General features: G+C 36.9%; 1 protein-coding gene across 5 annotated transcripts in view; it reads right to left on the bottom strand.

Moving 5' to 3' along the window:
• The window catches only part of LARGE1 (LARGE xylosyl- and glucuronyltransferase 1), a 273,696-nt gene that overhangs the window by 192,632 nt on the left and 67,570 nt on the right, over positions 1 to 13,494 (bottom strand). For all 5 annotated transcript variants that reach the window (XM_032687802.1, XM_032687804.1, XM_032687801.1 and 2 more), the window contains one exon: positions 449 to 635. In XM_032687802.1, coding sequence (XP_032543693.1) covers positions 449 to 635 — 187 coding nt within the window. The remainder of the gene's footprint in view (positions 1 to 448; positions 636 to 13,494) is intronic.

Here is a 13,494-nt window from a genome sequence, read left to right as displayed (position 1 = left end):
ACTCATATGGATGCGGATTCAAACTAATTTTATATAAAGAAATTTCATATAGGTATTTATTGATTTTCTGTGTTTGGCACATCTGAAATGAGACGTTAACTTTAATTAAAAGTAAAAACTTACAGGGCATAGGATAGATCAACTTTTAAAAATTAGAAAATACGGAGAAGAAATGAGTAAAGTGTGGGAGGGGTTTTGTCGTACTTTTTCAAGGTTCAGAGATGAGTGGAAAATGAAATAATTGTGGCCAGTAATTTACTCAACCTCATCAGTGAGAACATGGCAAGGAAGGCCCTTTGTTGAAACCTGCACCTTGGGAACTATTTCATACACAAGCCAAATGAGATTTATTTAAATAAAATCAATGATGACTGATCTGCATTTGTCTGCCCAGATGCAAATCATTCAACAGCCCACCACCCCTCCCCAGCCATTATTCCTCTCCTACCTTCAAAACTCCCAGCAAACAGATAAATCCATGTAATGGCTGGGACAAAAAGGACGGTCAGAGAGGCAGCCAGGAATTTCCGTCGCCCTCTGCAGATTCCCAGCATTCTCTCAGGAGTGCAGATTCCAAGCCCAATGTTGTTCCTATGTCGGAAGCAAATAGTCCACAGCCTCCCACATATTACTCCCTGAAAAGGAAAGGAAAAATATTTCAACAGCTTATCTCTCTACAGAAAGTTATAGACTATGCCAGTGTTCCAAAAGAGTTTAAAGAACAAGGCTAAAAATAGGGTTATTGCAATTGCAAGGTAGTACCCTTCCCAAAATTATACACAACTACTTAATAATAAAGCAAGTTTTAGAAGCCAGACTAAGCCAGTAAGTCAATGAAACACATCATCTCACCTAAATACACACTAAGCTCCATCTTACCAAGAGACATCACCTTTATTTGTGGTTTTGCCCTCATTTTACTCTACAAGAAAATGATGGCTTCCTTGATGCCCATGTGTGCTGGGGTTCCAGGGCAGATAAGAGAAAGGCACCCATATTTCTTCACCTGCTCCCAAAGAGCAAAAGTCACACCACTGAATCAATGAGCTGGCTGCACAGCTGGTCATGAACTCAAGAGAGTGAACCAAAAAAGGAAAGACAAAGTTTGAGGGTCGAGGGATCTTATTAAAATGACCCACTTTGCTCATCAAAAAACAAGGCTGATGAACTGCTATATTAAAGGGGAGAAGAGAAAGTGCAAAATGGGCAAGGAAACTTCATTGTTCACAAAGGGGATATCAGGAGCTTTGGAACTGTATTGGAAAAGAAGCGGATTCTTGTGAGTAACACTGTTTTTATTAGGGAAAAAATAATTCTGATCTTAATTTGAAATAATTGTTCTGCATTTCAGAGAGGCCAAAATGACAAAATAATATGATGATTTTTATTCACAGGAAAATGAATATTCCCACACCAGTGCAGGCATGCAGGGCATAAAAATAATGTTTCATATTGATTGCAGTTTTGTTTGAAAGGGAAGGAAAAGGAAGTAGACAAGTGGGAGAGGGAAACAGACATATTAAATCCACGAAAATCTAGTTCAGGTTTTGTGTGAAAGGGCTTAAGTTTTTCAATTCTAAAAATAGAACTGGTCCACAAAAATGATAGGGGAAAAAACCACAGATTCTGGTAGTACAAGGTGTTTAATAACAGTGCCCTTTGACTTACGCTTAAACTAGCACTAGAGTCAAAACAAGCAATGAAAGCATTTCTACAGTGACATATTCACAATGGTTGCTGTGTGTCTTGAAAGTATGTCTGAGCTCTACAGCTCCAAATACATTGCAGTGAAAGTCAATTCTGAGATTAAATTACAGCAAAAATGAGAATTGGAGACAAGAGAAATAGGTTCAGACAAAACCCTCTGATACTAGAGATACCTGGCTGCAGTAACCAGGCAAACTTACAGATGTTGCTTGAACATTCAATAGAGCCCACTTTACTACTCTACAGTTAAAGAGGCATGATAGTACTCTGACCTTGGAACTGATAAAATGGACTATAATTTGTCCAGAGCCAGCACAAAAAGCATTCCATTGTGTCAGCTTTTCAATGCAATGAATGCCTCACCACAGAGATTTTGCGCAAAATATGTGGACAGACTTAATATTAACAACTGTGGTAATAGAGTTACTCTGTGTTAGACAGACACACACATTTGGTAGATAAATTGTGGAGAACTCTTATCTTTATTCACTGTATTTGGATAATGATTACATTTCATTTCTTTTCCTTATATCACATATCTTGTACAACTACTCTGAAGAGAGTCCTTTACATGCCTACTTGAAAACCACTGATAATTTCCCTGGCTTCTGTGTTTATAAGCATATCTATTATAAAGTGCATAGAATCACTTATGTTAGGTAGGAATTCTTTCATTTATTTATTTTTTTCCTTTAGTGACATGGCATGCACCACTGACATCAGTCCGGGCATGGAAAAATAAACCTTTGAAAATACCAACCAATGTTGGTCATTGGCCAACAGCCACATCTTGTAATGCAACAGACTCTGGCTGCATACTGCTCCTATCAATGATACTGTAAGGCTCACAGCTAACAAAGTAAGAGTCAACACTACATGTTACTGAAATCATGCTGCTACAAGTACACTGATGCAAGCTTTTGGTGTAATGACAACCAGACTCTGAAGCCTGGGGTTATAGCGCTGGTAGTGGATTAATTCATCCTGGGGTGGCATATTTAAGAAATAATTTGATTTTTCCTATATATTCTTTTAAATATCCATGCAAGTTAAGTTTCTGAACAGGTTGATGTGGAGGATGGAATCCAGCTTTTCTGCCCTATGAATGTAAAGTACCCTAACAAATCAAAAAGGTATAAGGAGCAACATTTAACACCCAATTCAGCTATGAAGGAAAGCTAGGAATGTGGCAAATTCAGTTTTCTACAAACTGTCATCATTCAGACAAAACAGACAAATCATTTTGCACATTGATGTGCATCTTTTATCTAACTAGAAAGACATTTGGGAAAATCCTAAACAGATAAGTCAGCTTGTGATGAATCACCCTAGGAAATGTTGAGATACTTCTTTTAATAGAGCTTTAAAAGAGCCATAAACTATTTCAAATGAAGCTTCTACTATCTCCCCACCTCCCCAAAGTTGTGAATAGCTTCCCTTGGGTCTTAAATATTCATTTTTAGTGTATAAAATCACCACACCTGCTGAGTACTTTTTTCCAAATTAGATGATGCATCATCCGCAGCCCCTACACAAGCAATTATATAAAAGGTCCATGAATGGTAATGAAGATTCTTAGCTTAAAGGAAGAGCTGGACTCAATCATGTATTCACTATTGGTTTTACTCAGAAAGAATTTTACCTAATATGACATGGTAAAATAAATTGAAAGAAGATATTGCAGTTCTTTCTTGGTTTTCCTTTCAGACTGGCATCTGGCACAAAAAGAAAGTAATTGACAACCACTGGCTGGAGCCAGGGCTGAGCACAGAACAGGGTAGCACATTTCTGACATAAGAGGTTGCTGTTGCCTTTTAGACTGCTCCTACAGTATCCACTGTTTTTCAAGCCACAATGAATCAGACTGTCACCTGCCTAAAAGGCATTAGAAGGCAGTTTCATGGTGCAGAGTAATAATGAAGCTACTTTGGGTGTGACATTGCTAGGCATATTCATTTTTTCACTAATAGCAAACACTGCAAAATGGTTCACTTCATTTACACAAACCCATGCAGTGTTCCTCCTGATAGTTTTCGGTCTCAACAGCTGTGCTAACTAAGTGCTTATACTCAGAAATACAGAGCATGAAATATGTCAGAAAGAAAAAAAAGTATGAAAGAGTAACTGGCCCGTTTAAGCACAGGACTTGGGTGTGATACTCCGATCAAAAAATAGTCCATGCTTCCTCTATATCTGTTGGCCAGTGTTAGCATTTTCAGATACATCTCACTGAGCCCCAGTGAGCATCTGCAACTTTATCCACCTTTACTGGGTTTACCTCAAAGCAAGGGAGATCAAAATTAGTCCCAGAGTGAAAGGGAAGGGTTGTGTTTGCAGTTTAAAACATGGTCTCAGTTACACTCCTCAAGATACAATCAGATTTTCTGCCCATGTGACGGATACAGAAAAGTGCATGCATTGCAGGACGTTGCTCTACCTTGGCCTTCAGTTGTGCTCCTAGTACATCATATAATTTTATTTTAGAAATCTGATTCAGTAGTACCCATAAAAGCTACGTGAATGTACATCGTGCATGTATGTCTTGCTGTCAGTATGTCAGATGCTCTACACTTCTACAATACAGCAGTTCAAGATTTATAAAACCTACTGCACAGGAGCAGTTCAACAGACATTTATGCTGCAACCTCAAGCCAACTCATCCCCGACTACTGCCCACAGTGCTACAAAAGGCTACTAGCTTGGACAATACCTATGTGCAGGTCACAGTGGGAATTAAAATAATTTGGATTTCTCATTGCAAAGACTTGCTCTTGACCTTCTTATGACATGTGACCTTGCTCATGACCTCCTTATATGAACAAAATTACCTTTGTTACCTTCACATACAGTCAAATGCTTCCATTAACTACACTAACTCATCAGAGCTGTTTCTTTGTTTTAAATCACGGATTATCTCCTCAGCTAAGCGTGAAGCAGCTCTCAACCAGTATGAGCAGCACATATATTAAAGCATGTAACACAACACTAATCACATTAGTATTCAGCTTCTATATGTTTATTTTTTTAATTACGGCACGACAGCTAAACTATGTCAGACATTCAGCAGGAGTTCAGTAAAACAATGGAAGTAATTATGAAAACAAAAATCAAACACAATTAACTAGATTTAACTGCTGTGCTATAAAAAGCTTCTCTAACCACTTCATGCATTTCCTTGCATTTGTTACAGTTAATCTTATCCCAGTAATCTTCCATTTGTTTTCAGAGCCACTGGAAATTATTATATACAGTTAAAGCTGTTTATACACCAATCCTGTGCCTTGGTTTTGTTGTTGTTGTTTCTTAAATTAATGTTATCTAATTCTTTCTGCTCTTCCACACTTGCAGTCACAGAGTTAATGAACAATTTCTACTGTAAAGCTTTTCCCTTGGCTCCGTGTCAATGTAGCATTCGTCCCTTATGAGAGATTTTTCACAGGTTTTTGCCAGACTCAAAATACAAATAATATAAAGTAAAAAAGCAGTATCTTAGCCAGTATTTTTCTGGTTTTCTTTAAATGTTGCTAATGAGGGGTTATAATGAGCTTACTCCTTGACAGTCAGATTTTATCTTGCAGCTTTGCAGTCTTCCAGTTATGGAAGTTGGTTGTCATGTGACAAATCGCTTTTTGTCATATTAAAGGAAAGTTTGGTACCATAAAGGAAGGGTGTAGAATAAACTCAAGACTGTGAAATAAAATATGAAACAATTAAATGAAACAATTAAACGGTACATCTCTCTATTAATTTCCATGGTTTAACCCCAGCCAGCAATTAAGTACAATACAGCCACTTGATCCCTCTCCCTACCTCCTTCCAGTGGGATGGGGAGGAGACTGGAAAAAGGTAAAATTCGTGGGTTGAGAGAAGAACAATAAATAACTTAATAGTTTAATTAATTGTTAATTAAGCAGTAATCAATTAATTAAATCAATAATTAATTTGATAATTGAAATTAGATAAAATGTTGTTATTATTATCATCATCATTATTAAAACAACAGTAACTGCATGGAAAGGAGACAGAAAGAGGATTAAAACCCAAGAAAAAACAATGATGCACAATACAGCTGCTCACCACCTGCTGACCAATGCCCAGCCCATTCCCAAGTAGCAGTCAGCCCTTTCCAGGTAACTGCCCTAGTTTATATACTGGGCATGATGCCATACAGTATGGAATACCTCCTTGGCCTTTGGGTCAGCTGTCCTGGCCTGCTCCCTCCCAGCTTCTCATGCAGCTCCTCATTGGCAGAGCATGAAACTTAAAAGCTCTTGATTCTGAGTAAGCACAACTTAGCAACAACTAAAATATCAGTGTGTTATCAATATTATTCTCATGCTAAATCCAAAACACAGTACTGTTCCAGATACTAGAAAGAAAATTAACTCTATTTCACCCCAAACCAGGATAGTTAATATATTCCACCTCACAAAATAGCATTTTGAAGGAAAATTACAAATCTTCTCTCATCAACCTCTTTTTTTTCTCCCACATAGAAGAACATGCTACAGAAACAAATCTAATGCTCCTTTTGCTCCCAAACTCTGAATTTTCTTGGCATTGAAAGACATCCCCACAAAGTTATACTTCTTAATCCCATAGTATCATGATTTTAAAGAAAGATTTGGAGTAAACTCAAACTCAGCATCTACCTCAGAAGTTCTGCGAAGCCACTTTAAAGGAAAAGGTTACAGCAGAGTTTCCAAATGCTACAAAATTTACTCTTTCGCACCTAGTTACAAGAAAACAGTCCTATCTAAAAGAGAGAAAATAGCCAGTAAGTTGACAGTACAAATGAGTTCTGCCTTGGAACTGTGCTAACTGCTCTGAGGGCACACAGGACTGACACATTCTTTTATATCTTTACTCAGTACATGCTGTGGCTCAAGGAAAATTCTATTAGTATCCTCCTGTTAATCAAAGTTTTCTAGAAGGTTCCAGCTGTAAGCACCACCACCACCACAGGAATGGAATCCATCCTGATGGTACAGCAGTCGCAGACGGAGAGAAGTAAATAAATTATATACTTTCACATTTTCCTTTTTTGCTTCCATGTATTCCTTTATGAATGTACATATATATATTTATATATACACTTCTAAAGGCATTCCCTTTTCCTTTCAAGCCTAGGCTATTCAAAAGAATGAAGGCCCATAATTTCACAAATTATTATTAAGGAATAAGACAATTTAAGATTAATAGGACAAGAATCTTTTCCTAAGCCTCCCCTAAAATGTCACTGTTAATATGAAGGGGGAAAAAAATCCATTAGTTGAGAAAAGAGAGCAGCAGCAAAACACAATCATGACAGAAAGATCAATCTTGCCTGTAAGTCACATTTCATTTGAAACCAAAAAATGATACTTATTTTCAAAGCAGCTACTGACCTGTTTTCTCAGTTCTCCAAACTCTACTTTCACTCTGCTTTCTCAGCTATATGGGCATATAGCATCAGTGTTTCCTGACTCCCCAACTCATCTAAGGACTCTGCACGATTTGAAGATAGAGAAACAGACCCTGACTTGGTTTGTGTATGGCAGAAGTCTAACAAGACACTATTTATACATACTAAGAATACCTTAGAATTTGAGATCCCAGCAGCATTGAATTATGAACATACTGGAGACCATGGCCAACCATCAGTATCCCACACCTGTGACACAGAATCTTTCAATAGAAAAGCAGCTCTCCTTCAGAGTCACAGTTTATGCTCAGATCACAGCACCATATTACACATATGAAATTCAGACTTATTACACATATGAATTTCAGACTTATAAAAAGGACAAACCTCCATATCTTTCCAAGTCCAGGCCTCTTCACCTGAACTAATGGCAGGAGGAAAAAAGAAAAAGTAACATGCTGTCCGTTCTCAGTTGGAAGAAAACATCAGTATGTTGGTGCATCACTGCTCTCCCTGCCTTATTCCCTTTCTTAAGTATTGTGCACATGCAACCACATAGAAAACAAAATGGTCTTTAAATCAGAAGTAGGGTACTATTTGCAACATATATAACCCCTCTCCAAAATTTTGATGCTAATACTTTGCTTCTCAGCTAAAGTTCTTGGATGATTACTCAAAAGCAGTGTTTACCTTCATTAGAATCCTCTATGTATAAAGCTGCTCTAACGAGGAAATTGATTAAAGATTCATTAGAAAGTTTTGCTCAGGAGAAAACAATTATTGCATGAAATGTTCCTCCCTGACAAAAGAATCCACGTCTCTCTATGAAGCAAAGTCCTGTAATAAAAAATAAAAAAGCAAAACAAAAAAGCCTCTCAGTTTTTATTTTACTGCATAGATCTCAAATTACAAATTAGTTTTACATGGGCATTTATAACACGTTTCCAGCACCTACTTGCTTGTCAGATGGAAACAGATGTTTGCATTTTACTTACAAAATGTCCATTAAGAAATATTTTTATTAGATTGAACAAATTTAAAAATAAAAAATAAATAACTAAAAAGATACATAAATGGGCCAAGGTGGGTATTTCCTCAGCTCTAAAAGTAAAAAGGAAGAAGCTGAGGAGTGCACAGATCCTGCTGGTCAAAAATCAGTTGCACAGCTGGTATTGGCAAGAGATACTTTGATTTTATAATCATGGGACCCTCTCTGAGAATGGAGGTCTGCCACCAAGAGACAGGATCCATTTGACAACATGGGGCAAAAGTTTCTTTTTTAATAGGCTGAGACCAAACTGTTGAGGAACTAAATTGTGAGCAATGAGGAGGGAAAAGAAAACACACGGGCAAGTGAGAAAGTACTGGAATGGGCTGGCAAGCAAATAATGTTGAGTGATGCGGACAGGAGATACCTGTCTGCTGCACTCAGGTAATGGAGGGATACAGGTTTTTTAGGAAGGACTAGGCAAGAAGACAAGGAAGAGGAATTGATCTCTCCGTGAGAGCAGCAGAAATACATGAGGGTCTCCTTAGGATCTTTTCCCTCTATTCATCAGTAGTGAGAAAGGCCTGGAGGTCTGTGCTCCGCAGTGAAAGGACACAGCCAGAAATATTACAGAGCCTTCATCCTTGGAGACATTCAAAACCCAGCTGGACATGGCCTCGAGCAAACTCCTTTAGTTGATCTTGTTTTGAGCAAGGTGTTGTACTAGACAATCTCCAAAGGTCCCTTCCAAATGCAATTCCATGATTCCTGATTCTATAATTTTGTGCCCAGTCATAAAATATACAGCGGTTATCCAATTTAAATCCTCAAAAGTTCAAAACTAACATTTATTCCACTATGCATGAATGATAATGAAACGCACAGAGAATCCCAGGTTAAACTGTTTAGCTAGTATAAATCAATATAGCTTCTCCAAGATCAATTCAACCTGCATCAATTCGCAAAAAATACAGACTGTCTCTCATACTTAATGAAAAGAAGTTGAATTTTTTATGTAAGCACTGAAGTTCTCACCTCATTACTACATATAGCCTCAATATTATTAAAGCTACAAATATTTATATCAGATTTATATAAAAATAAAACAAATGTTGCAATGAAAATTCCCAGAATTGCAAGTAAGTTCCTATTTGAATAATCAAGGAATCAGCAAATAAAGTGTAATGCTATATATGTGATCATGATCAAAAGCAGAAGACAAATCCTTCACTACGATTACAGTGCCACTTTACTAAGCACAATATACATTCTCAATAGTTCCTTGATGCCACTACAGAACATCAAATAGCAAATATCAAATAGTTGTGAGCAACTCTTTTTTTAGTAAGTGTCCTGCTGAAATCCCTGCGTTTCAAGGTTCAGTATTTACTTGTTCTTAAATGTCATACCACCGAAGCAGGCTACAAGGACTATTCATTTTTGTAGGCTTTCCCAAAGCTGAGTGGGTTCTATACAAATTGATGGGAAAGGTGCTTATACCCCATACTCCATTTTACCTGACACAGAAGCAAAGCTCTTGCAGAATAATTTGGTGCCAGACACTTTTTTAAGTAGGAAAGGCAGCTGCCAATTTAGGTTATTTCACACAGGACATATTCTTGAACACTGGAACACTGGAAAAGGGCTTGATAAACTGGAATTTATAAACACAGATTTCTCATGGTTTCTTATACTACACAGATTAGTGCTGGCATGACAAGAATGGCATATAGTTTTCATGGCTGAGCTTCGCGAACGAAGATTTGGGAAGGCTTTATCCACATTTGTTACAGGCACGTTGGTGACTTATGAGGCCAATACGTGACAGACATATCCGATTGCAAAACATATAGTTTTAAGGCAATTACAAAAGCAGTACGAAAGGTGTTATCAAAGATCAGCAAAGCTGTAGAAACTAGCCTCAAGAGGAGACACTAGCAAAAAACACTTGTTAAAGAATCTGAATTTTCCATGTGTGGAGTTAGCAGTTGGAGTTCAGGTTGGAAGGGACCTCTGGAGGTCATCTAGTCCAATCCTCTGCTCAATGCAGGTTGAATATTGCTCTTTCAAACCAGCTTATAATTTGGATAGCTCTTTACTCTTCATTTAAAAACTATCATCTGAGGGAGTGTGGTTTGCCTGGAGAAAAAGGGCAGAGGGCTATGTGTTCCAATGTTCTCTCCATTTCCTCAAATTGCAGCGATTTTCACTGAGCATTTCATTGTATCTCTGCATGAGAACTTTAGTCTTTGTAATCTCTTACTGATCTCATTATCATCTCATCATTGTTCTTGGAAGTTCCTATAATTTCACAATTAGATGAAGGTGCAGAAATAACAAATATAAAATATTTAGTAAGTCTCTTGTAAAGAAAATGAATATACTGAAAAGAATGACCTTATTCAAATGCACATAATTAACACTTCCACTTTAAATTTGATTATAATTCATAATTTTCAGGGCAGAGGGGAGGCTGCCAGTTCTTTTCTAACAAAAGGAAAAGAGGATAATGATGATGCTGAGGATCATCAAAGGATGTAGAGGACCGTGCAGTCATGGTCATGTTATATAAGACAAGACCATGCTTTTGCACTGGCTGGCAGAGATGAGGGGAGAGAAGGCAAGTGGACAAACAGCTCTTATCCACTGCTTCTATATTCTAGTATCTTTTAAGACAGTTTGACTCTTTCTGTGTCTGGCAATCATTAATAAAAATCCAAAGCAGAAGTAAAGTTACCCTCTAATAACTTCAACAACGAGTCTTATGAGAGCAGGACAAAGACTGGGTAAGGGTCTCAGAGAAGAATTGAGGTGAAGGAGATCCTCACTCTCAAGTCTTGAGATGGTTGTTTACTGGATGAAAGTATTTTGCCAGAGTGAGACAATCAAGCAGGAATGACTGAAAGTTTTATTATGAATATTCATAACTTCAAAGGAAATTCTGAAAGACACCTGAGCTTTGTATACTGAAGACCAATTTTTGAAACATTCTGCATATTAGATCTTAAGAGTTTAAAACCAAAAAATCCTTAAATATGTCTTTATACAAAAAATTTACAAACACACACATATAAATGTAATTTCCACTGATATTAAAATCAAAATAATACATTTGAACTATATTTTTTTAAAAAGGTAGTCTAAGCAAGGGAGCTGCAGTTAAAATAACCCCATGTGTACTAATACTTCAATAACTTTGCTCCCTTGCTTGTTCCAGATCTGTGATTTGCTATGGTTCTCCATGCATCTCTTAGCTCCTGGGCTTTCTTTCAGGGTGAGACAGGTAGGTCCTTCTGACACAGAATCAGGGGAAGTTTTGAAGAAGATTTCCTGCAGGGACCATTCCCTACAGACAGCATGGATGAGATTGCTCCCTGCACAATCTCCCAGTACTGCCTCAGCAGGTTTGCTGCCTTCAGGCCCTGCCATCATGCAGTGCCTCGAGAAATACAACATATACCCCTCTGCATCATGTTACGACTTGGGTGAACTGTGGCAGTTATGTTGATTCATATAAAGAAAGCAAAATATCAATGTCTTGGGATATAAGCAGAGCATATTATGCAACACAGATGCAGGCAGTCTGCTCCGCAGGGGCCAAGCGCTGTCAATGACAGCCATTCTCCACCTTTTGGCCTGCAGATCAGGATGTGTTCTCTGGAGGCAATGCCTTTGGCAGTATAAATGTCATTGTTATAATGTCTGTTTTGTTATCTACAAATGGTCTGCCCTGTTCTTATATCATGAGCCCTATGGGACACAATATTTAGAATCCATGGGCCATGTAAACTGCAGATTACACAGCAGATATAATGATCATAAACTAAATGAGGTCAATTCAGTTATAACTGCACAGAGACTGGGATCATGATACTGACCCCAAGGCCAATGTTTCACCAACAAGATGAGATATACCTCAATATGTATTGCAAGAGATAGCAATAATCACTAAAGATCACTGCCCTTTATGCAGAAGTGTTTTCTCAGTTGCTCATGGGGAACTGTCAGTGAGACAGCATGAAAATATAAGGACTGTAAAAACAATTCTAGCACACTTCTAAAAATAAAACTTTTTGAAACTTTTTGTTGTTGCTAGGAGATATAAAAATATAGGACACAACAATGCAGTTATTTGAAGGGCAAAAAAGTAGTCCATAGTATTATGAAAAATGCACCAGATTATTATTATTATTAGCTATAGTGATTCACACAGATAGGTTGATTTTGACAACAAATTACATAATATTGTTTTTCCAAGATTCACCCAGAGCTATGAGGATACAGCTTGGTAGGACAACTTTTGTTTATGTTTTGTTTAAGCTTATGTTAACTACTTTTTCAATTGATAAAAAAGATTTTTTAAAAAAGACTGAAAAGGGCTTGGGTGTCTTTGCAGGTTTTTGGCTGATGTGGATTAGAACTATGGATATATAAAATAAATGAAGTGATTATATATTATTGCACAGCTGAAAGAAAAGTTAAATCCTTATTTCCAATATAACAAAGAAACTCCTTCAAGAATATTTGAAAATTTAGAGAACATGCACAAATCAAATGGTTTGAACTTTGATAATATGTCATCATTTGTGGAACACAGTACTAACATCAACTTTGGGATACACAAGTTAACAGAAAATTAGAGTATTTTTTCACCAATAACTGCTGGGAAAATATATGTTACATGTATTTTATAGGCAACTTAGAATCTTGCCTTGAAAGTTCTGAAGTTAAGCTTTCAATTACTTTTCCTTATTTCTCACTAAAGTTTCAAAATTGTAAGACCTATTTTGTCTGCCTTGTTTTATAGAAATGTCTTGTAGTGACAATATTTTTTATACTGTGCTATTAAAAGAAACTTAAAAGGTGTTCTGTTATTAGAAGGTGCTCTGGTACATCAGGTGAAGACAGTACAAATGCATGTTTTGAGTGTGTTAAGAATGACAAAGATGGAGATGAGGAACAGACTTACAGAGTGATGTATGGCTATTTCTATAATATGCTAAAAATGTGTTGTACTCAAGAAGAGTATGATCTTACATTTGGTGATATTTAGACATAATTCTGTAGTTATGGGGTAAATTATTACCTAAGTGTCTGATTCTATGACCATGATGGTTTTTATTATCTAACATAAAAAATATCCTTTGAAAGCAGAAAAAAAATATGAAGGGGCTTCTGTCAGTAATATGCATTAGCTCTAAAATGCATACCATTGACTTTGTATTTCAATGGCATCAGGCAAAATTATCTTTGCTGAGTTCAATTTCTCTAAAATGAGATATCCTTTTAAAAAGAAAATACATTTACTCCTGAAAAATTTCAACTTGATTAAATGCTAATATGGATGTTAACTGTTTGTATTTTTGTAAAGTTTAGGTACTCTTCTGGCATCGTG

Source organism: Chiroxiphia lanceolata, chromosome 5 (genome assembly GCF_009829145.1).
Source record: "Chiroxiphia lanceolata isolate bChiLan1 chromosome 5, bChiLan1.pri, whole genome shotgun sequence".
In the NCBI taxonomy this organism is placed as follows: Eukaryota; Metazoa; Chordata; class Aves; order Passeriformes; family Pipridae; genus Chiroxiphia; species Chiroxiphia lanceolata.
The sequence above is the reverse complement of the archived record's forward strand: the minus strand, read 5'-3'. Positions and strand labels throughout refer to the sequence as shown.